Genomic DNA, 23,894 nt, shown 5'->3' with positions numbered 1-23,894 from the left:
TTCAAGTCAGTGAGTTGAGTTGAGTTAGTGTTAGTGTCTATTCAGTGTGAGGTGGTTTGTGCTTGCTTGCTTGCTTCTTTCCTTAGGTGTATCTTCATATACCCTTTCTTATTCATTATCCTTTGCTGCTTTGCTATCTGCTATTGTTCTCTGTTCAGTTCACTCCAATTGTTGCACCTTCCTTAGTTAAAAAATATAACACAGTTAGTATCATATCTTAGTCTCTCTCTTCCTTTAACATAATAATATAATCATCGTAAGTCCTCTCAAGTACGAAACACCATACATACATACATACCACCTGGATAAAAGGAAGAAAACCATTTCGTCACAGAAACCCTCGTAGTACATAAGTATTTCATACACAGATATATAATATCATCTTGAGTATCTATCCTATATAACCTGTCGGAGCCCTCCCTCATTGATCTGCTCATTCATTACTAATTCCTTCATACCTATCTACCTTAGTTCTCAAGTAAGTACATATCCGCGCTTTAAATAACCTTATCTCTCGGTACTTTACACTTACTAGTTATTTACTATACTCCGTCCCGTTATGCAGGTTGCCTGCCTGCCTGCCGTTCTTCCTTCCGGGATTCTTCTCCCGAGCGCAAGCAACTAACTAGTATAGACATTACGTAGTAAGGTGATACAAGTTGACAAATGTTGATCTGATCTATCAGATTTGTTTCATTTTTTTTTTTTCAAAGCGGGGCGGGGTAACTTTCGCCTTTTTTCTTTACTTTGATCTTTTCCTTTCTTTTCCCTTGTTGCATTTTGCACTCGTCCGATTTCCATCTACTCTGTTTGGTATGGATGTGCGGTGAGGTAGGTGATCTACTTCTACTCCATAATTAATCGGGTACTAACTGACTTTATTGACTAGTCGAAGTTATGTGGGGAAGAAGGACGAGAGGAAAACGAAGAAAACAACAAAATGTGGGTATCAATTCTCACTCGGTATTGTATGAGTACATGAAAAGGGAAATAAGAGGGTAAAAATGAAAAAAATCAATCAAAGTGAGCTCACTTCGCCGGAAGACCGCTTTGATCCAACTCAACTCCTAGAATCCCTTCCTTCGCTTTCAGAATCTCATAATAGCAGTGTTCCCTTTCTACGATGGCCCGTGAGTCATGGGTGATAAGGATGATAAATTCCCCGCGCCGGCGACCAATATCCCAACTCCGGAGGGAATCCTCAAATCAGTCATCTGACTGAAGACAAGAAAAAATGAATAAGAAATAAAAAGGGGATAAAATCGAAAAGAAAACAAAAGACGGAGCCTCAAGAAGATCATTCCACATATCCCAAACGTTGGTATCATGCCGGCATCAAACAACGGGATTGACTTGATCAAAGCGAATTTCATATCCACAAGGGTGGTTCACACCGATACGCTAAGCGAGTGGCTTACGGGCTTTGCCAAGCCAAATCTGCCACCATCGGCAAACACCGAGAACGGCTGCCCGGCCATCGTCTTTGCGCTCTGTGCCATCTGGATTGCCTAGAACCATGGCGAAGATCCAGAAAAATGCTGCAATCCAGGCCAGGAGAGTTATGGCGATGGATAGGAACGGCGATAGAAGGAGGACGGTGAGCAGGCCTCCGATTGAATACGAGTCGATGGATTCTGCCACATAGGATCCCTCCGGGTCATATATCGGCTGGGTGGATAATGATCTTGAAGAAGATTGTCGCAAGCAGACCAGTCGTTCATGAATATGCAACTGGGGTACCAGCAGACCGCACAGTTGTGCCCGGAAGGACGTCGCCCGAAAGTAGGGTATGCAGGAACAGATGCGAAGCGGTGAGACAAGGAGGACGAAGAGCACGCCGAAGATGGTATACAACGATGCGCAGAAGGAGAATACGGGAACGGGGATGGAGAGTCGAAACTAATATCCAGTGCGGTTAGCTACGGGCCGAAATAACTAGTTATTCGGAAATAGACAAAGCTCACCAGCATTAACAGCGCATCCGGCTCTTCCTCCGGGGCTATGTCATCGTCATGAATCGCTCGTTTATGTACGCGAGATGCGCCATTGGGGTGATTGTCTCCCGACATATATGACGAATGATCGGTCCAACTCCCACGAACGCGCCCTTCTTTGCGCCCGACTTCGCTTGCACCTGAAGCCCGAGATAATACGGAGCCGTTCTCGTGATAAGGCGAGGCAGCCGACGCCTCTGGAGGCACCGAAGCCTGCCCCAAATCCGGATATAGATGTTCCCCAGTCTGTGGGGTTTGATGTGATAGGCTATGCTGTCGTCGAGAATGCCGTTGTGGCTGCTGATGTTCAGGGTGTGAGATGTGATGGGAGTCGTCAAGATAGTGGAATTCCGACGGAGAGGAGTCAACCTCTGAATGATAGTGGTGAGGTGATGGCGACGAGTGCGACGGCAGAATGTGTGGGGGAGGATGTGCTGCAGCAGCAGGCACAGTGGGTGTTGGGTTCGGAAAATAAGCTGTCACGAGGTGACTATCATCTTGACGGTGGGTAGCAGGCTGGGACATTTCCGGCTGCTCCATTACGGGCGGAGTAGAGGAAGGAGGGGGGTAATAGGTAGGCACCGAGAGGGAGAGTAGAGAGGGGAGTCGGTGGAGCAATCAAGGGCGCGACAGGAAATGCTACCCCCTTGAGAAATGCCGCAGGAGCAACACAAGGTGGTACCAGAGAGTACACACGCACAGAGATACTGTGTGAACTGTGAAGAGAGCAGCTGCAGGGATGAAGTTCACCGCATGGCTCTAGGTGCAAGGGGCATAACGATCTCAAGGCATGTACCGGAGCTTATAGCTTATCGGTCCTGACGGGACTAGGGGGAGGGATGGAGAGATCCAGAGCAAGGCGGAGATTTGAGAGGGGGGAGAGGATTGAAGCGCAGGAGGAAGAGGGGAGGGAGGAGAGGAGGAGGAGAGGGGGGAGGAGAGGAGGAGGAGAGGGGGGAGGAGAGGAATGGAGGACAGGAGCGGAAGGGCAGGTAGGGTGACTTATAAGAAGAATGCCATGGACGACTTTTTTTTTCCTTTCACTACCCTTCCCAAGACAGAAAGAGACAGAGCGGAACGTCCAAGAACAGGACCAAGAGACCGGTTGGTCTTGTCTTGTCCCAGGACAAATGCAGCGGAAGGGAAGGGGGGGGGGGATAGAGTAGTTCTGGTTCTGGTCTGCTTTTTCGCCGCCAAGACGCCCAGCTGCCGAGCCCTTGGCATGGGCAACGTCAAGAGAGTGTCACGGCCAACACCATGGCGTGCGAGGTCCCAAGGATTTCTCGAAGGTTGAAAGGGGGAGATTTTCTCCCCCCTCGGGTTTGGAGAGCGGAGGGAAGGAATGGGGTGCTAGGCTGAGGAGCCTTGAGATGTGAAAAGGAGCTACCGGAAGGGACGAGTAGCGGGGGGAGAGAGAGAGAGGGATCGGGGGTCGGGGATAAAGTTGAAGATAACCACTTATTAAAGTGAAAGGGAAAAGAAATGAAGGGAGGAAAAAGAGGACAGACACACCACCACTGGCTGACGAGTTAAGAGAAATTGAATTCCTCCTCCTCAGCTCCACCTCTCTTTCTACTTACTTACTATCTCCATCTTTCATCTCAATCTCTTCCTTCCCACCGGAAAGAGGAAGAGAGTATTTCCCTGCCTCGTCTTCGTCTGGAATTTCAAGCCCCGTCACCTCCCCATCTGCAGTGTTTGGGCGTGTCGCAGGAGCAATGTTACCGTATCTGTACCGCGTGCCAAGATGCCAAGTCCCTGCGGGGATTTTGGTGGACGAGCAACGATCCTTGATTGGCTGGTGGCATTGCGAGCGTGTCCGTGATCCGCATTCGGAGGTTGGCTGGTCGGCTTGGCGGTATTACGGCCAGATCACATCTAGCATAGCGCTGACCGCAGCCAATACCCCAAATCACTAATAATACATCTGCATTAATCGAGGTGTTTCTTGTCCGTCCCGGTTACAGGTTCCCGATCTACTATTCTCCCATTGCAACGCCATGCCCTCTTCTAGCAACTTCACCCGAGTCCATCCACTAGGAGAGCATTTAAATATTATTATGTTGGAGTGAACGAAACGCAAGATGGAAGCATATTATTCTTCCTCGAGTCGAGTAGTATGACGATCATGACCAAACATTATAATTATCTCGATGACCAGGGCTGGCTCTGAACCTCGGAAACGCAGCTTGGCCCTTCTTTCTTTCCTCCAAATACACAACAATCTTCTCCCCCCAACAAGTGGCGCCCAGCCCAGCCCAGCCCCGCCAGGTATCTATTTATCTAGCATGCTCCTGCTTGGAAGAGCCGTATACCCGGCTTGGGTGGTGTTTCTGCTTCGTGTCCAGCTGGTCGATCCTATCAATAAATTAGGTAACCCGATGTCCGGTGGCGGTCTCCAAAGTCTTGTCCTTCTCCTTCAACATGCCGTGCTACTTTATCAACCAACGAATAGGTAACCCATTGTTGATCCTAAACATACCGACTCGGCCAGTCTCACTGCCAGACCACTTGTTTCGAATCAATCGACCGGGCTTAGCGACCCTTCTGTATGCCCAATCATCCCCCCCCTCTGTTGCCGAGAGATAGATTACGACTGCCCATATGCCGGGCCATGTGCCCTTCTGACTTAGCCGACATGACGACTGAAACTGACTTTCCCAGCTTTCCCTCCGCATCAGATCGGACTTCTGTGCGTATCATTGCGTGGCATGGCTTGAAGGCCCATGTTCAATAAATTTTTGCTCGTGATCAGCCTCCGTCTGGCCGACTTTCCAGACCGTTTTCTCCCGTTGGTCCCCCATCCCCTCTCCCGCCAGATCCAGACTGTTCTTGGCTGCCACGCCCAGAACTTCGGATGTGGAAACTCTCCTGCGCCTGTAACTCTTGGCCAGGGACATAGGGCCGATCCCGCACTGTAGACATGGCTTCCATGCAAGTTTCACAGAACCATATTGGCTGTTCCCCCTGTGGAACGATGTCCGGGATGCTACAAGGTACAGGGTAGCACTGTGCATATACCTCCCCCATTTTCCTCGGGAACATCCCCTCAATTCCAACACTCCCGACGCCTGAGTGCCATGTGAACTGCTGGTCCTTGACCTTCTTCTCCGCGGGTGCACAAATGCCCAATCACACTCTGCTTGTCCCACGCTAGGCTGTACGGAGTTCTCAATACGTGGATGCCTTGCCGTTGTGGCTTGCCAACGTTGGCCGCAGGATCTCAGTGGCGTGCAAGCCGCTGATGGTGGCGGCTTGAGATATTGTATATGGCACCGACAGAAGAGTACAGATCATAAGTATCGCGATCCTCATGTTTCGTCTTTGAACGCTAACTCAAGACTAAGTTGGATCATATATACATGCAAGTCTTCTCGGCTGTCACAGATAGCTGGCGCGATGAGTCAAACTCGTCGATCTGATAACTTTGATCTGTCTGACACGATCATTTGCGTCAGTTTCTATCGCATGTGCTCCTTAAGACACGAACACCTACTCCTTGAATCATCAAAGAAGGTGTCTCACATCGGAGCGACCGCATTGAGTACTGTCTCTGGGGCTGCCAAATCCTGTGCGGAGTTCTAGAGAAATCCAACAAATTGTCAGAGTCCTTTTCCAAGGAACCTGTTCCAAGCCTTCCAACAACGACACTAATTACCCAGAATGTCTGTACTGCCCGTCGCATCTTTGTCAGTCATAACTTCACGCAATCGACAAGACTAAATGACCCCCACCTGCAAGGAGTTGATTAAAGTGCCTAGATAACACATCAACTTTCATCTCCCCCCTGTGTCCCATTGGAGGGTGTCACAGCAGACACTAGTCAGATCAACAAGTAACATAGCCCCATGGTCGGCAGAATATGTTGCTGTGGCTGGCCATTTCTGGGTGTCTTTTGCTTTTTTCTCTCGCCCCATCAGCTGCATATCAAGTCATCGTCAGAATCTCTTGTAACTTGCTAACTCACCAATATTCCTCCGGACGCTTGTTGTTTCACCGGGAATAATCAGGTGAGATCCCCGGTTCAGGCCCGGAAAAGATGCCCGCCTTATACACCGTAGATGGTGTGTTACTAGTGAGGCCAAGGATCTTTGGGTTCTTCTAGAAGCAAACAATGTCACATTCACATGTGTCTGAAGAATGCCTTTGTCACTTACCCGACCAGATATCTAAGTTTCAACCGTCGATTGGCTAACTGGCTGTGCTACTTTGGGACTTACAACTGTAGCATAGTGACATTTCACATGAAGAGCTCTACTTACTATGATGCTACTGTTTACGTTGGAGAAACACGGCGCAGTGACATTAAGAACGGGTTGGCTACAGTAGCTTTGAACTTGGAACCTGCAACGATACATGATCATCCAGACTCATGAGTCCATGGTACAATATATCTTTTAGTGGCAATCGTGATCTAGATACTAGAAACATCTAACATGATCTTAGCAGTGACCAAGCAACCCAATGTAATCTCTCGGTTCAGAGTCCATCTTCTACTACATAAATATATCACTATGGATACTCACCATTATCACACCATCCATCGTAACATCCATCTATATCTAGTTACAACCCTTCACCAACTCATCGATCGATCCCTACTTCCCACATACACATACCCACCTACCCACACATGCATACATACATATACAAAAGAACTCACATAAGAAATGACCATGACCTCATCCCTCCCCGTCCCTTACAGCTACATCATGCTTCCCCCGTTTCAAGTCCAGACCCAGTCCACACACCCACACGAGATGTAAGTAGTACCACCAGGACCATCTACGTGGTAACTAGTAGTTCGTCACGGATAAGGTTACTTAGTACTTCCCTGCATCTACTTACCTACTTGCTGTACATACCATTCCTGTTACAGAAGTTGCCTAACTACCTACCTACCTACCTTACTTAACTAGGCGACTAAGTAAGTAAGTATGTAAGTAACTAAGCACAGCTGATCTTTGATCAGATCTGATCGCATCTCATCACATCGCATCGCATAACATCTCAGCTGATGTGATCGTTGATCGTCGATGGGGTTCGGGTTACTCTACCCGCCCCCCTTTCTACACACACTGCACAGCACATAGTGAATAAATAAGTAGTTATTAATGAGACCGGAGAGAAAAGAAACAAGTTGATATTTGTGTGTAATTCTCTTGTTCTGTTCTACTCATTCTTTCATTCCTTCAATTCACAACTAAAATAAGAAATATTACTGAAGATCATCTAGAACCACCATATCTAGAATTATCAGTGGTTCGGGAAATTTAACCCCTTAAACTTGATGCCACTCCATTGTCTAGACTACATACGGCAGTAGTGTTCCAAGGAAAGAAAATCAATAAATAGTAGATAGTTAGATGGGATCCATAGCCCACAATTGTCAGTACGAGGAAAAAGCCCGCTAGTCTACTAAGTATGGAGTAGGGAAACAAAAAAAAATTGAAAAAAACCTTAATTAATACTTTACATTCAAACTCTATGTTTGTGGTTGTGTGTGTTTTATCTACCCGAAGATGAAGATGAAGATGATGATGATGATGAATAGGGTCATTATTATGTCAGCGTGTCTGGTTCTGTCTACTGACTAAGTTCATAGTCAGTAGGTTAGTACCATACAAATTTATCTGGATTGAAGATTTCTGGGTCCCGAACTCGTTCCAGAAATGTAAATGCTGATGATGGTGATGATGATGATGATGATGATGATGATGATGAGACAAAGTAGGGGGCCAAGTTGCATTTGTGGTGCGCTCCGCTTGCGGAACAGGACAGGACTTTACCCTTACCCTATATACTTAATTGGTACTAGTACAATAGGGTAAGTTAGCTCAGCAAGCTAAGGCACCAAGGCATAAAATACCAACACCACACCTGGCATGCTGGCTGACCGACCGTCGTCGTCGCCGTCACCGGAAGCCGGGCCATGCCGAAGGTGACATTTTTGGTTGGTCGGCTAGACCCAAAACGTGTGGTCTGTGCCTGAGGGGTACCATCCCCTTAGTAAGTAGACTATTCTACTAACTAGTAGATTGGAAAGGGTTTATGTTGGTTAATGGTTAGACTACCCTGGCTACTTACTTTGGGGGCTGAATCAACTTACTAAATATTATCATTCTCATTACTAGTATTGTTGCCGTTCTTATGGTTGGTTCAGGGAAGGGGGAGGGGGAAATAAAACCCAAGGTTTCGCTCAAGTCGTACAGTGATTAGGTTTATCTTCCTGGAAGCATCTCGATGAGATGTGATGTGGATGTGATGACAGATGGATATAGTTGGAGGAATATATTGACCGATGATGATGATGACCTGTCCATTTTTCTTTTTTATTTCCTGCGAATTTCTTTTCTTAATGCGGATGTATACAACACATGTGGTTTACTGCTTGCTTGGTAGATGGGCCGGCCAGTGGGCTGGGAACTTGTGAGACACACTGACAGATAGGTAGGTCGACGGACTGACCCGGCGGGAGGGAGAAAAAGCAAGAGTTGTGCAATCCCTACCTGGCTAGCTATCTGCCTACATACTTAGGTACATAAGTACATACATAGAAGGATTGTGTGAAAGCGGCGGCAGAAGCAGCAGCAGCTACTAAAGAGTGGATCGCATGATGTTGTGTAACGTTGGCAGAACGGGGAAAAGAGAAGGGAAGGGAAGGGAAGGGGGAGAAGAGAGGGGCGAGGCGCGCGCGCGCTCGGCCTCGGGGGGTAAAAAAAGAGGAGACGAGACTCATGGGAATCCATGACAACCCAGTTAATTCTTTCTGGCGGTTAGCAGTCAGTAGTAACTAGTAGTAGGTAAGTAGGTTGCCTGCCCTGTCACGTCCGTTTTTAATATCGAAGAAATAATATATTTTACTTTGATTTTCCATTTTCCATTTTCCATTTTCCATTTTCCATTTTCCATTTTCCATTTTCTTTTTTATATTTTCCCTGCACCAAATTCAGAAATTCTTATAACTTTGTACACTTATCCCATAGTTATATATTTTCTTTCCCTCCCCCCCCCCCCCCCCCCCAATTTTCCTGCTTTTCTTTTTCGTCCCTAGCGCTGGCTGGGTCCCTGTGCGCGCAAACTGGCGCAGCAGCAGGCATACCTGCATAAACCATCGGCAGTCATCAGATCAGCCTGTCAAAAGGCGTCGTACAGGTGGAACAAAATATGTACGGAGTATGTCGGGGGTGGGCATGTCTGCTGTGTGTGTCGTGGAATCTGGAAAGTTAGTTTGGCTTTCTATTTTTTTGCTTTTATGTATCTACCTAGCTTGCAGTTTCTAGATTCCTTGACCTACATACAGGAATATCCATGCGGGCGTCGGTGTGTCTACTGTCGTCGGTCTTGTCTTGTCTTGTCTGCCTGCCTACTTATTTATCTACTTGCCTGTCCGCTTGTTCGGGTTGTATTATGCATATGGGGCCCTCCTACTCCCCGGTCAAAAGTTGCTTCGTAAGTAAGCGCCGTGCGTGCATGGGTGATGATAATAAGCTGCAAGCAACTAAGTGGCTAATAAAAACGGGGATTAATCTAATGAATGGGGACAATGGTTAGTTAAATTAATCCAATCCCTGCTGCCGAGGAAGTGGTGTTGGTGCTAGTATGTGCTGGGCTATAGTACAATTGTCTATTGACTTGTGTCGTTCGTAATATGAAGAAGTTGAATGGAAGGGCGAAACGAAGCTCCCTATCTATCTATCTATCTATCTACTAGCGTGAGCGATTAGCCTGAATTATGTGCATGCATATTTGGACTCCTTTGCTGTATTTTAAGCAGGCAGACAAGCAAGCAAGTAAGCAAGCAAGCACTGCGTTGGACAAGAATAGAACAAACCGATGTACTCCGTCGAAAGGGTTGAGTTGCTCACCCCCTTGCGATACAAATCTGCCCGAGTGACCCACATACCGACCACATTGTCAATGCATTGTTTGTGCTCCTGCTATCGTGTTTCAGGTACATTGCTGGGCGGCATTCATCACTGTATGCCGGTTGCGAAGAATGGGTGGATAACTGGGTGGGTGGCAGCTCCGGTCGGCCGGGTTTGCGATCTGGTATGTAAGATGGAGAGAATCCGTGCCTTGCCTTTGCCTCCACTGGGCTGAAGTGACTGTCACTCATCTCGTTGCTAGACAGGGGGTGGTGGTGGTGGTGGTACTACTACTAGGGGGGTTATAGTATGGGGTAAAAATGCCCCTATATTACTTGCTTGTTAGTTCCTTTTTCTTTTTTTAATTCTCGTCTTACATACGGACTCCATCCATCTTCTGGCTTTGTGGGGATGTAAGAATATATAGTAAACTTGATTGTTGTCGATGGTGGCCAAGTCCGACCTTTAGGAGCGACTTGATTTGGAAAAAAGGCACTCGGATCCGACACGAGAATAGGGGCCCGAAGCCGCTCATCATGAATCACTCCTTTCTTGAATAGTGAAAGTCACACCTTATTATCCACCCGTCGCTAGAAGCTCCCACTGTGCCCATTTTTAGTTAGTCGCTCGGCACTGGGACCCTGATATGGCAAAGCTGCAAAAAGGTCCCAAAGGGGGGAGTGTAGCCTTCCGAAGAATTAATGCAAATGACAGTGTTGGGAGGGAGAGTGTGTTAGCCTGTTAGGTGGCTTCTTGTTATTTTCGTAGTCCCGTGCGGTTGCTAGTTAGTGCGGAAGAAAGGGGGGGGAGGGAAAAGAGATGAATAGAGAGGGCGAAAAAGGGTAGGAGAGAGGGAAAAGAGCGAAAAGGGAAGTACTGTAAAAAAAAAAAGAAAAGAAAAGAAAAATGTGGGAAAAAAGGACACAAAGGATCGGCCCACCCAGGTGATGTATCAAGATCATCGACACCAACAGAAGAGCCGACGGATCAGCATCGGGAACGGCCCACTCAAAGGAATCCGTTAAGAATATGTGGCTGGTGGCTGGTGCCGGTAGGTGGCATTTCCCATGCGTGGGATCTGGCCTAGTGTGCTTAGATAAGCCTGCCGCTGCGGCAGTCCCGCGGCTGAAGCCTCTGAACGAGCCATGACGGAAGGGGCAAAAGTTGAGGAAAAAGCAACTAGCCCTCCCGATTCGCTACCCTGCTCTAGCAAATACTAAGTTTAAGCGTCACTACTCTTCCCACAAAACCCCGATTAACAATGAAGTTCCAGAGAAACTTAAATTTTTCCCTTTGTTTGAACTATTTGGTACCTTTTCCTCCCCAAAATGTGGGCAGTCGAGGCGCCTGCAGACCGCTGAGCATAGTCGGGAAGATGCAGGATTGGCTGGGTGCACTGACACCTGGTCACTCTGATTTAGCGCATAAAGGGATCACTGTGATGGAAGGAAGGGGAGGGGGGAGAATTCGGGTCTGGGTTATTTATTGGTTGACACACCCGGCTGTCGTTGCTGGGTGCCGCCGGCAAGACCATGGGGCCGAGCATTGGGAGCGTGGACTCATCATTACAGTAGAGGGGGTCTCCTACTCCATCTGTACGCAAGTGCATGTATTGTCTGGCACCGAGGGAGGGCACAGTAAGCAAGCCGTTTCTGGGTGAGCCATTGGGAGAGAGAGCGAGACAGACAGAGAGGGGGGGCGACTGCAACATTTGGACTTTGCAGGTGGTCCGAGTGTGGAGTACGCCTCATGCCTGACTAGGCTGCCGGGAGCTTAGGTGGTTGAGCTTATGGCCATACACCAGTCAGGTAGCGCAGCATGTCGGTTGAGGGCCCCACAGCCGCAGTCAGGAATTATTGGCGGCCCTCCGTACTGATGGCACTAATTTATTAAATAATAAGATAAATAAAATAAAAATGGGCACGGGGAAGAGAGGTCAGTCCGGGTGGGTCTAGGTTCCATGGCCCACCTGCAGGCCCCCATCGGCGAGTCACAACCGGGGGTTCGTGCTAGACTTACCACACAACCCCCCCCCTCCTCCCTCTCCATCCCATCCCTGGAGGTGCCTTCCTGGCTCCGGCGCTTGCATCCTCGTCAAACACTGCCCTGTTTCGGGGCGGTTCGACTCCATACCCACTAAACCTTTCGCTGAACCCGTCCCACCAGAAGTGTGGCCCCCCTCCTCTCCCTCCATTATATCCACTCTAGTCAATTTGAGGCTACTGCTCATAGTCGCTCATTTTTATTTTTCTCCCTTTTCTTCTTTTATTCTTATTCATGTCATTTCCTAAATTATTATTTTTTCCCTTTTCTCTTAAATTTGCTCTTAACTTAACTCGTAACCATCACATCCGCCCCACCTGCCAGCATGACGCTAAACCCTTGTCCACAGCACAATCACACTGCCATATTCCCCCTCATTAGAAAGAGAGAGAGAGAGAGAGAAGCTGGGTTTAGCAAGAAGCGACAAAAAAGAGGCAAGGAATCAGTGAATTAAAATCTGAGGAAGTTCCCGTGACCTTGCACGCATAGAATACAGGCGGGTGTTATGAGGTACATATTTTATGTCGCTTGTATCCGTATAAAAATAATCTCATCGTTATTCTTCTTTCTCGACTTCTTTCTCGCTGTCTTCCGCCCTTGACAAGGCGATCGCTTCATATCAGAGTATCGTACATGAATCCACTTGAGTAGAGGGCTAAACTTGGAATAATAGGCGATATCGTAAAAGAGCATAGCGTGCTGCTCATTTGTTCTTCTTACAGTAATTTACTTATAGATAATCATTTTTATTATTATCTCACTGGTGCCGTGGTCTGCATGATGCTTATAAGAGTATCTAGCTTGGGTGAATGCATCCTCCGGCGCTCACCTGAGTTTCCGGGCGCCCGGAAAATATTAACTGTAAATACCCGCGGACACGACTCCAGGTTGTCCCCACCCGCTAGGCCGTTCCTGGACGTAAAGCTGCCTGTCTTCGGCTTGGCGCCGGACGACCGCCATCTCAGCTTTTCCGTGCTTTCCTTTGGTTTCGCTGACTGCTGGAGAGCTGCACAACCACTAGCGCCGCTTGGCAAATTTCGCCCTCTACCACCAGCCCCTCGACCTTTCCCTCCTCTCTTCCCATTTCCTCTCCCTCTCTTCTTTCCTTTCCCTCTCTCTCTCTTCTTCCCTTCCCTTTCTGCTTTGGCTTCCCCTACCCCGTAACTTGACCTCTGCCTGGCCCTTGGTCTACCAATTCCACTCCCCCCCATCCCTCACTTTTATCTTCCCACTCTCTCAGCCTTCCCACCCGCTTTTGCCTCATCTTGCTTCTTTCTTACTCGTGCCTTTTTCAATCCTTTGCCCCCTTCCCCGTAGTTGTTGATTGTCGCTCCACACGCTTGTTCCGTTCCGTTCCCAGCCATATACCTGCATTTTGGACTTGATTGATCCTGCACGTTCTTTGCCGCTCGAATTTCGCAGCATCTACCTCACCACGAGCGACTAGGAATCGTCCCGTTTCGCATTCCTTCAATTGCACCCCGTCGTCGTGACGACGTTTAGTTCTAGACTCGCTAGCGCGGCAGTTATCTTGGGAACCGTTTTCCCGGACGCGGTCGCGCTTCGTTTGAACATCATTGGGTGACTGGTTTGCGCGACTACGTCCATCGGGACTGTGCGACCTCTCAGTGACACGGGCGCTCATTGCATCACCTGTGTCGCAAAGGCGAACTAAACGCTTCACCCTGTCAACGCCTGGATATATTGCGTTCCGTGTTAACGTCGACCGGCCACGATGGCTCATACCCAACCGTCTCCCACCGGGGGCGTCACTCCTCACCATGGCCATCTCGCAGCTCACCCCCAGGTTAATGGCCACATGCCGCTGCAGACTCAAAGCCAGAAAGGTCCTCCTCTGAGCACTGCTCAGAAGATCGCCGCACTCAACGAGCAGGTTTGGCTTCAAATCGGTAAGTTAATGGCTCATCTGTGTCTCGATAGCAGAACGCGCCGACCGTTCAGCAAAGCGACGGCTGCTGACAGTTTTCGCACAGGAAACCTTACCGAAATGATCGGCGATTTGGATGGTGCCATGAACGCATACGAGCAAGCTTTACGGCACAACCAGTGGTCAATCCCTGCGATGAACGCGATCTCGTGTATTCTGCGGACAAAGGAACAATTTCCCAAGGCGATTGAGTATCTTCAGAATATTCTCAAGTTGGATCCGACAAGTGGAGAAACTTGGGGCAGTTTGGGTACTTAACCTTGGTATCGCTTACATTTTTTGGTGTGCTAACAACAGTCGCTTCTTAGGTCATTGTCATCTGATGATGGATAATCTGCAAGAGGCGTATACCTCTTACCAACAGGCTCTGTACCACTTGCGCGATCCCAAGGTTAGTGAAATCGCACGCATGATGTGCGAGAGCAATGACTAACGTTCCTTCTCTTCTAGGAGCCCAAGTTGTGGTATGGCATCGGTATCCTTTACGATCGCTATGGCTCTCTCGATCACGCCGAAGAGGCCTTTTCCCAGGTCATGCGCATGGCCCCTGATTTTGAAAAGGCCAATGAGATCTACTTCAGACTGGGAATAATATACAAGCAGCAGCAGAAATTCACTCAGAGTTTGGAGGTATGTTCAGAAGGTTACTATACCGTCTCGTTCTTGTGCTGATTCAATCAGTGTTTCAAATACATCGTTGCCGACCCCCCTCGCCCATTGACGGAAGAGGACATCTGGTTCCAGATCGGCCATGTCCATGAACAGCAGAAGGATGTATGGGCTTTCTCAACACCGAGAAGAATGACGATTATGATGACTAACGAATTTGCAGTTCGAAGCTGCGCAGCAAGCGTACCGGCGCGTCCTGGACCGTGATCCCAACCACGCGAAGGTTCTGCAACAGCTTGGATGGCTGTTCCATCAACAGAGCAACAACTACACTAGCCAGGAGAAGGCCATTGAGTTCCTTGAGAAGTCTGTCAGCGCAGGTAGGTCTTTTGCATCGGTGTACGCATTTCTTCCGCTCATATTCCATCAGACAACAGCGATGCCCAAAGCTGGTATCTTCTCGGTCGCTGCTACATGTCGCAAGCCAAGTACCCCAAGGCCTATGAAGCGTATCAGCAAGCCGTTTACCGCGACGGTCGGAATCCGACTTTCTGGTGCTCGATTGGTGTACTCTATTACCAGATCAATCAGTACCGCGATGCGTTGGATGCTTATTCTCGTGCTATTCGTTTGAATCCCTACATTTCCGAAGTGTGGTACGATCTGGGAACTCTGGTGAGTGTTCACGCCCGATGTGAGCCGTTCGGTGGAACCGCTAACGTGTGAGCAGTACGAGTCTTGCAACAACCAGATTGCGGACGCACTTGATGCGTACGGTCGGGCTGCGGATCTCGACCCGACCAATGTCCATATCAAAGCGCGCCTGCAACTCCTTCAAAGCCAATTGTCCGGTTCCAGTCAGGGCAACGCTCCCGCTCCTCAACCGCAGGATGTCCATCCCCAGGCTTATCAAGCTCCTGGCGTAGGAGCGCCTCCGGCGCCTCAATGGGGTGCACCAGCGCCAACCGGTGGTCCACCCCCGCAGGCTCCCGCTCCACCAAGACAGATAGCTGACTGGAACCGTGGCATCAATGAACTCCAGTCACAGGCACAGGCACAAGCCGCCAATGGTTTTGACCACCGTGACGCCGTCCGTGCTCCCGCCTCTCTACAGCAACCAAGCCCGCGACAAGAACCCGGAAGAGGCTTCCCCGATGCTATGCGTGCGCAGCCAACCCGCTCCCCGAAGACTACCCTTACCGGCCCGGGTGTTTACGGACAGCCCCATGGCCTTCAGCTTGCCAACCCCCCACCTAACGCCCTCGATCGTACTTCTGCCGCGACGGCCTTCTCGCCAGCTACTCGTGGTCCCTTGCCGCCTGCTCCTCCCGGTCCCCCCGCTGCTCCGGGTGGTCCAAATGGCCCTGCGTCAGCTAACGCTCTGCCTCCTTACCATCGCCCGTTCACCCCGCCCACGGAGGTTCGACCTCTGCGTGATGAACGGCCTTCATCGCCCGGCTCTACTTACCCGCACCAGCAGTATCACCACGGCCCTAGTCTCCCTGCCGGCATTGCTGGCGGTGCTCCTCCTCCGGCCTCTGCTATCAGTGCTGCTGAGGCTGCCGCTCGCGAGCGTGAAGAACGTCCTGGTTCGGCTATGAAGCGTGGCCGAGAGTGGGAGGCGGAAGCCGGACCGGCCAAGAAGATCGCCAATGAAGAGAGCCGTGCTCGCCTCGATGATCAGCTGTCTCGTCGTGTCACTCCCCCCAACCGTATGCCCTCCCCCGGGGAGATGCAGCGACGCAGTTCTTCGGAAATCCGCCGTGAGGACCAGCGCCGCGTCAACGAGAACTACCATCCGTCTGAGGCGGCCCACCATCCTCCTACGTTGCCTTCTATCCAGCACATGCCCCCTCACCCGTCTGGTGGCCCCAGCCTCCCTCCTATGGCCGAAAGCTCTGCTGCGCCTTCTAACGGACCGCCATCCGGACCCTCTTCCGCTCAGGTTCAGGTGAAGGAGGAGCCCGCGCGCGGCGAACAGGCGCCTGCACATGAGCCTGCGGCGCGGAAGATGGACGTGGATGAAAACTACGATGATGACGATGATGAGAAACGAGCTAGTGCTGTGGTGAAGGGAAGCCCGCATGCTGCTGGGTCGAGCAACAACGGCAGCAATGGTGTTCTGAGTGCTGGCAACCCACCTACGCCGGCGAAGCCGGAATCTGCGGTTTAGAAGCTTGTGGTGCGGCACCACTTGATGTATTATGTGAGGTGGATCGATGGGTTTAACGCGGCTCTAAGGAAAGAAGAGTCCGAATGAAAGTTTTCGTCATGAGAAGTTACACTGCCCTCGTTTGCTCCCCTTCTGTTTCCTTGAATTCGTCTATATATTTCTTTTCCGACTTTCGGTGGCAGTTCCGTTCATGTACTGTTTTACCACCCAGGCTTGTTTGTATTGTAGGATTGGCATTTGAGGGGCGGTCTTGATGGTCATTTGTTTCCCAAGTTCTATTCAATTCTGTGTGCGTGTCTGTGAATGAGTACTTCCTGCTAGGTGATATACTCACCTGGGCAGCTCGGAAACCCCAATACATTGATCTACATTCTACTCCATTTCTGACGATGATAATTTATCTCGCACGTATGGCAACGATAAGGGTAATTGAAACAGGTAGATTGTAATGAGACTGGGAGATCAGCCAGACCAGAAAGTTGGTAATGGGCGCGGCGAGCATCTACGGAGGCTACTAAGCGCCAAGTCTCACCGTGCGTTTCAATCGTGGGGACGGTCCTTACGGGGGCGTTTAATTCTGGGTCTGGGACTCCGGTGGGTGTCGGGTCAAATCCAGGTCAAACGGTTTTCGGTCAGTGATCGTACAGCCTTGCAGCCTGCCGTGTTTCGTTGGCCAACGTAGTCAGCAGTAGATTCCTGCATAAACATAGTGTATATAGTGTGCATGGATGGCCTTTCCAACATTGTGGATGGGCACGCAGCAGAATACCCTAAGTAGGGCAATGGCGCAGACACTTGGAGGAGGGCACTGGATCTGGTAATATTGCCGACCGGGAGATTCGCCCGACAGCAGGAACCTCGTGACCGTGGGTTGTGACTGCCTGAGGCAGAAAGGAACTCAGGTCTCGGTCCCGTTGTCGCTTAACCCGAATGGGAAATAGCCGCCAAGAATTCGCTTAGATCAGCCCACATTCGTTAAGCGTGCAAAATACGACTTTCGGCAAACTCAGAGATAGACACTCTCACTCACCACTTCGACGACTAACGACAACAGGGTCAAGATGTAAGTTAGGACCTGCCGCATTATGGCAATTGTTGACCTCGAGGGATAATGTCGCTGATTCATTTTATTATACAGGAGTCACCGGAAGTACGAAGCGCCTCGGCACGGTTCGTCAACCTACTTTGCGACCTCTCAAGCGATATTGGAATCTCGAGGTCTTGTGTGTGGATGATATACTGACTTGGATTTCGACAGGCTCTCTTGCCTACCTGCCCCGCAAGCGCGCCGCCCGCCACCGCGGAAAGGTCAAGAGGTTAGTTTTTTCGACTACGAAGACGAGACGAAAAAGTTGGGATTTGATGGACATATACTGAACTGTTCGGCAGCTTCCCCAAGGATGACCCCAAGAAGCCCGTCCACCTGACGGCCACCATGGGCTACAAGGCCGGTATGACCACCGTCGTCCGTGACCTTGACCGTCCTGGTGCCAAGATGCACAAGAAGGAAGTTGTCGAGGCTGCTACCGTCATCGAGACTCCTCCCGTACGTTGGACCCCTTGGTAGGAAGAAGGCAGAAGGAAAAATCTTTTTCCTTCTGGCCTGGTGATGTGGATCCGTTCAATGACTGACATACTTTGATTTTTTAGCTTGTCGCTGTCGGTGTTGTCGGTTACATTGAGACTCCCCGTGGTCTCCGCTCTCTCACCACCGTCTGGGCTGAGCACCTGAGCGACGAGGTCAAGCGCCGCTTCTACAAGAACTGGTACAAGAGCAAGAAGAAGGCTTTCACCAAGTACGCCAAGAAGCACGCCGAGGAGAACGGTGCTTCCATCACCCGCGAGCTCGAGCGCATCAAGAAGTACTGCACTGTCGTCCGTGTCCTCGCCCACACTCAAGTCCGCAAGACTCCCCTCAAGCAGAAGAAGGCCCACTTGATGGAGATCCAGGTCAACGGTGGCTCCGTTGCCGACAAGGTTGACTTCGCCCGCAACCTGTTCGAGAAGCCCATCGAGATCGACTCCATCTTCGAGAAGGACGAGATGATCGATGTCATCGCCGTCACCAAGGGTCACGGTTTCCAGGGTGTCACCAGCCGTTGGGGCACCAAGAAGCTTCCCCGTAAGACTCACAAGGGTCTGCGTAAGGTCGCTTGTATCGGTGCCTGGCACCCTAACCACGTCCAGTGGACTGTTGCCCGTGCTGGTCAGATGGGTTACCACCACCGTACCTCTTGCAACCACAAGGTCTTCCGTGTTGGCAAGGGTTCCGACGAGGGTAACGCCTCTACCGAGTTCGACATCTCCAAGAAGCAGATCACCCCGTAAGTAGCCTCTACCTGAAGGTTGAGAAGCATTGACGCTAACAACACAATCTAGCATGGGTGGCTTCGTTCACTACGGTGAGGTCAAGAACGACTTCGTTCTCCTTAAGGGTTCCGTCCCCGGTGTTAAGAAGCGTGTCATGACCCTCCGCAAGACCCTGTACCCCCAGACCAGCCGCAGGGCCACCGAGAAGATCGAGCTCAAGTGGATCGATACCTCCTCCAAGTTCGGTCACGGTGCTTTCCAGACCCCCGAGGAGAAGCGCGCCTTCATGGGTACCCTCAAGAAGGACCTGGAGACTTCCGCTTAAGGTGTTTATGGCAATGGTTCGGTGTAGTGCAAATTATATTACGTTTCAATAAAAGCGAAGAATACCTTTCACTTTTTCCTATGGTGTCACGGTAGTTTACGTAGCAATAATAATGTGTTGGATTTAACTGTTTATTTGCCTAGACCACCGCAGTATAGAGACCTCAGAAGAAAAATCTTCATGAGAGGTTTCTGCCTACTAGGCAAGGCATGGTGTGTGCGTAGACTCCGATGCAAATTTTCCTCGATCGGGTCGCCATATCCCGTTCAAGACAACCAAGATCAGGGGCTCTGCCAACACTTATCCATCCTTCGACCTCTTCACTGGCTGCTTATCTGAGCCTGTCCCACTCTATCCTTCTAGAAGCTATCCATTCATTCATTCCCTCTGTCGCCCATCTCAGCACCAATCAGATGACCGCCGCAAGTCTGCGCCGCTGGCCGCTCAGCCGCACTGGCCATTGCGTCATTGATCCCCTTGTGCCTTGGGCTTCAATTTCCTCATCTTCTGCTCGCCCCTCACTATTTCAGCTCCAGCAATCTGCCCAGATTACTCGATCATATCACCAGCACCGCTGCCATCAATATTCATCTCGAACCCATATCCAACGCAGTCCCTACATTTTCTCCACAACCCCAAAACCAGCATCCAACACCACCATCATCACCCCTCCTCACACTCGCACCATGTCCTCCGACAACGACTACATGTCCTTCCTGAACAAGGCCAACGCAGACCTCAATGCCAGCCAATTCCAGCCCCAACGAGACAACACTTCTTCCACCCCACGCATCCAAACCATCCACACCAATGTCCGCGTCCCCACGCCCCTCACCTCTGTCGATGCCTTCTACGTCTCCGAAACCGATGAGCCATTCGAACCTGTTGCTTTGAAGTGGCCCGATGCGGAGCGGGGGATCTGGCCTGATGCAGGTGAGTTGCCTGTCTTGAGTTAATTGGGTCGACCATAAGCTAATGTAAATGTGATAACAGCTGCTCTCTCCAACCTTGTTTCTCCCGACGCGGACCTCTCCAACTCCATTGAGACATTGACATTCTCAACGTTCGACCCGAAGAATCAGTATGCCGGGGTGGTGAGGGCAGTCCGGGCTGCCGTGGGGGATGAGGAGGGCGCGGCTGTCAAGGTCTATCGGGTTGAGGTGGCCAGGTCGAGAGTGGAGTACTTTGTTCTGGCGCTGGATGGGACAGAGGGATTGGTTGTTGGGCTGAGGGCTAAGGCTATTGAGACTTAGATTGTGTCTGGTTGTGATTGTTACATTGTTTATGGGTGGTCTAACTTGGGTAATGGGTGGATGACTTATGTGAGAAGACTAGTGTGTTGAGGCAATAACATGCTTTGAGAATGACGTTACTTATATCAATATGAGCAATACTAATCTAACTATCTGCTAATTTTTCATACATTCTAGAAACGCGTACGTACAGTAGTGTCCTAGCCCTAACGCTCATCAATTCACCACTCTGATCCTTAGCGCCATTTGCACACTAGCGGTAGCTAGTATAACTGGGTCAGTTATTTATTTCCATATAGCAGCTTCAAACCTGCTCAACCCGCCACCAATATGCAGTCTGGTGTTATGAACAACTGCGCCGGAGTGAATCTCTTCACTGTGCCTCAGTAATTGCATCATGATGCATCGGAACGATTGACACCCGGGCGATTGGAGCATAAAAGCTCATTCACGGCTATAAACAGAATGCCCTATATGGCAGCAAGATGTGTTAGGTTAAGTATATACAAAACTATACAGGATGAGCCTTTTTGTCTTCTCCATTGCATCTTCTCCCTCCGTTCTTCTCTTCGTCTTCGTCGTCGTCCTTTACTCCTCATACATACAAGCACTACATCAATCTCAACAATCTCGGTCCTCTACCATCCAACCCTTACTACTATAAGAACAACCATACACAAAATGGAACCACACAATCCAACCATGAACCAAACACTGGCACAGCCCATGAATCAAACTATAAACAACAATCACCAAGTCCAAACCCAAATCCAACCTCAAACTCAACCCCAACCCCAACCCCAAATCCAACCCGGACCCGAAATCCACCTCATCCCCTACCCACCCCAAGCCCAATTTCAAGACCAGCACCACCAAACCGAAGTCCTCCTGCACATCGACGCCGCCAACAACCACCCAATCTGCATCCTATCCAACAACTCGCAACCCACAACAACCACAATCGACCCCGCCAACATAATCACCAACCCAACCTCCTACATCTTCGCCTTCCGCGATCCCCACTCCCTCTACCACGCCTTCACCAACCAAACCATCTACACCCTCCTGACCCGACACGCGCACTACATCCGACTCTACCTCCTCCACGGCCTGCAAATCGGCTACCTCCCATGCTCCCCACACCCACTGCCCTTCTCATCCCAGAACCGGGACAGTTTATTCTTCTTCGACTGCGCCACTGACCCCAACATGCACTACATCACCCCGCCCCGCCTCCCCTGCATGCCCAGCACCACCCACCCCGTGCTCCTGAACAACGATTGCAATAATATCTGCGCGATCTCGTGGCCGGGCTTTGATAGGTTCATGGGGAATTGGCGCGTCGCGTGCAGGGCGATTCCCCGCGGCCATGATGTCTGGTATATGGTCTTTAATTTGGCGTCGAGGGGTGGGTGGGTGCCTCTGGGTGTGGGTAGGTCGTTGCAGTTGCTTAGTACGGCGGTTTGTGTGAAGGAGAGGGTTAAGGGGAGGTTTCGGTGTGTGGTGGATGGGTGTGCTAGGGGGGTGGTGGAGAGGTTTGATGGGTTTTTGGCGGCCAATGTGGCGAGTTTGGGGTGGGCGGTTGTGGGGGATGAAGAGATGGTGGAGGTTAAGGTTGAGGAGGGGGAGGGGAAAGAGGGGAGTGTGAAGGGTGTGAAGGGTGATGGTAGTGCTGGTGGTGCTGGAGGAGGAGGAGGAGGAGGAGGAGGAGGAGGGGTGATTGTTCATGCTGGTGAGTGCGTGGTGATTGATGATTGATTGATTGATATGTTTCTGGGGGTGGTTGATATGCAGTGGAAAGCATAGGGTTTGTTCTATGTGATGGGAGGTGTGTTTATTGAGAGTTGAGGGGTTGAAAAGGAGAGTGTTGGTTTGTCAGCTCACGTTGATGGACTAAAGTTGGCGATTGTGGTTGATGTTGTATGCAGACTGCTGTGGATTTGTCGGTGGACTTGGGGTCAGATACTGATAGACGTTGACCATTGCTGTATGTATTACTGTGTATATATTACCTATGGAGGTGGTTAATGAGAGCAGTTATTCAGGTCCGGTTGCTTTCTACAGTAGGAATAAAGTAATTAGTATGATGGGCTTAGTCCGGATAAAGAGAGGGTTAGTAAATGTACTAGTCAGGGCTAGTATACTGGTTAGAGATTGTTGATTTAGTGTAGTACTCGGGAAATATATCTTGCCGGCACAAATTGTTTAAGATGTCTCATCAAAAGTCTTGTTGGTAGTAGTGTAGCGGGGTGTGGTCGTACGATGCAGACAAGAAGATATAAACGAGTAAGATGCTAGCAATGATTAGATTAGCCAGCTATTTCTGGCGTGTTGTAAAGGATGCATGCAATTTTAGTACTAATCATGATTATTATTGTGCTGTGTCTGAAAGAGTCGGAGTTAAATTCGAGATAGTAGTAAAATTATGATGTTATGTAAGGACTATATGTTACCATATATATATCGTAGTACCGATCGAAATATAGCTTAGTGGGCTAAAGGTCGCATCTAAGGCACAAACGATGGGTAGTTAAGCGCCCGGCACTGCAAGTCGTGGCTATTCGCGCCCTCAGTACTAGGGCAGTAAATACTCTGCTCATACTTTAACAACTAATATATTTTCTCAATGACAAGTTGAGGGCCATGGCACATGATTTAATTGACTTTGGACATGACTTGGCTGTGCCAGATCTGACCAGAGCTGACGTGTTGGTGGCTGGTCTGGGTTACACACGAGTATAAAGCCAATTTTAATTGCAAACTCGTCTACTGATCAAACACCCTGAAAGCTCTGACTCAAGTTTACATGAGTTGGTTGACTATTAATGGAATGTGGTCCATGCGGGATGAACAACCGCCAAAGCACAGGCCAGGGGTTCCTAGCGCTATACAGGGGATCTTTCCACCTCTACTTATAAATAAGTGATGGGTGGTAAACTTGGATCTAAATATCCATCTCAGCGTCTAGCCGAGCAGCTCAGGTACATCGCCAATGAGACGGCTGCTTTGTGGATAAAACAGCCTCAGACCAATTAGTATAGTATGTTACACAGGATCCATTGGATCACGATGAAGCCCATGTTTGGTGGTCAGCAGCCGGATTAACTTTCTGTCTGGTCGACACGTATTATACAGCCAGGCTGATAATTCTAGAATCAACCTTATAGCCAGCGAGGATAGCTGATTTAGGTTGGATAACATCCCTTTGACGGAAATAGTGCGGCATCGGCAATGGCTGAGCACACCCGTCCGGGCCGATAGCAGAGATTCGTAAGTTGCTCTCTGGCAACGGGAAATCATAAAGTTGGATTATCAAGGGTAGGAGTCAGTTGAACAGGGGGCCACTTGGCGATTCTTTGATGCCTATCTTA

The 23,894-nt window shown here is 49.8% G+C and overlaps 7 protein-coding genes across 7 annotated transcripts; 6 read left to right on the top strand and 1 right to left on the bottom strand.

Moving 5' to 3' along the window:
* Nucleotides 1-1,401: 1,401 nt before the first annotated feature.
* BO87DRAFT_395620 (uncharacterized protein) lies at nucleotides 1,402-2,534 on the bottom strand (the record flags this gene model as incomplete). The annotated part of the gene is made up of 2 exons (XM_025625195.1): nucleotides 1,402-1,899; nucleotides 1,965-2,534. 2 exons carry the CDS (start codon nucleotides 2,532-2,534, stop codon nucleotides 1,402-1,404), a joined length of 1,068 nt encoding a protein of 355 aa, XP_025481636.1.
* A 1,496-nt stretch (nucleotides 2,535-4,030) lies between these two features.
* Nucleotides 4,031-4,587, top strand: BO87DRAFT_18428 (uncharacterized protein). Its single transcript, XM_025618432.1, has one exon. The coding sequence runs from the start codon at nucleotides 4,148-4,150 to the stop codon at nucleotides 4,451-4,453; it is 306 nt and encodes a 101-aa protein (XP_025481635.1). The 5' UTR covers nucleotides 4,031-4,147; the 3' UTR covers nucleotides 4,454-4,587.
* A 4,432-nt stretch (nucleotides 4,588-9,019) lies between these two features.
* Nucleotides 9,020-10,159, top strand: BO87DRAFT_414698 (uncharacterized protein; the record flags this gene model as incomplete). Its single annotated transcript, XM_025626646.1, has 5 exons — nucleotides 9,020-9,196; nucleotides 9,298-9,446; nucleotides 9,772-9,787; nucleotides 9,949-10,046; nucleotides 10,125-10,159. Exons 1-5 carry the CDS (start codon nucleotides 9,162-9,164, stop codon nucleotides 10,157-10,159), a joined length of 333 nt encoding a protein of 110 aa, XP_025481634.1. The 5' UTR covers nucleotides 9,020-9,161.
* Nucleotides 10,160-13,640: 3,481 nt separating this feature from the next.
* cyc8 (putative transcriptional corepressor Cyc8) lies at nucleotides 13,641-16,635 on the top strand (the record flags this gene model as incomplete). Its single annotated transcript, XM_025624713.1, has 8 exons — nucleotides 13,641-13,815; nucleotides 13,900-14,103; nucleotides 14,162-14,244; nucleotides 14,304-14,483; nucleotides 14,535-14,627; nucleotides 14,686-14,842; nucleotides 14,893-15,137; nucleotides 15,193-16,635. 8 exons carry the CDS (start codon nucleotides 13,641-13,643, stop codon nucleotides 16,633-16,635), a joined length of 2,580 nt encoding a protein of 859 aa, XP_025481633.1.
* A 1,001-nt stretch (nucleotides 16,636-17,636) lies between these two features.
* On the top strand, nucleotides 17,637-19,341 carry rpL3 (60S ribosomal protein uL3). The gene is made up of 6 exons (XM_025622966.1): nucleotides 17,637-17,698; nucleotides 17,774-17,805; nucleotides 17,894-17,951; nucleotides 18,025-18,181; nucleotides 18,286-18,959; nucleotides 19,015-19,341. Coding segments are annotated over exons 1-6 (1,179 nt in total). The 5' UTR covers nucleotides 17,637-17,696; the 3' UTR covers nucleotides 19,271-19,341.
* Nucleotides 19,342-19,529: 188 nt separating this feature from the next.
* On the top strand, nucleotides 19,530-20,674 carry BO87DRAFT_414695 (uncharacterized protein). The gene is made up of 2 exons (XM_025626645.1): nucleotides 19,530-20,203; nucleotides 20,264-20,674. Exons 1-2 carry the CDS (start codon nucleotides 19,684-19,686, stop codon nucleotides 20,521-20,523), a joined length of 780 nt encoding a protein of 259 aa, XP_025481631.1. The 5' UTR covers nucleotides 19,530-19,683; the 3' UTR covers nucleotides 20,524-20,674.
* Nucleotides 20,675-21,078: 404 nt separating this feature from the next.
* Nucleotides 21,079-22,310, top strand: BO87DRAFT_331404 (uncharacterized protein). The gene is made up of 2 exons (XM_025620336.1): nucleotides 21,079-22,137; nucleotides 22,183-22,310. Exons 1-2 carry the CDS (start codon nucleotides 21,205-21,207, stop codon nucleotides 22,279-22,281), a joined length of 1,032 nt encoding a protein of 343 aa, XP_025481630.1. The 5' UTR covers nucleotides 21,079-21,204; the 3' UTR covers nucleotides 22,282-22,310.
* Nucleotides 22,311-23,894: the final 1,584 nt, after the last annotated feature.

Source organism: Aspergillus neoniger (genome assembly GCF_003184625.1).
Source record: "Aspergillus neoniger CBS 115656 unplaced genomic scaffold BO87scaffold_10, whole genome shotgun sequence".
Classification (NCBI taxonomy): Eukaryota; Fungi; Ascomycota; class Eurotiomycetes; order Eurotiales; family Aspergillaceae; genus Aspergillus; species Aspergillus neoniger.
This window is presented reverse-complemented; position numbering and strand designations above follow the sequence as displayed.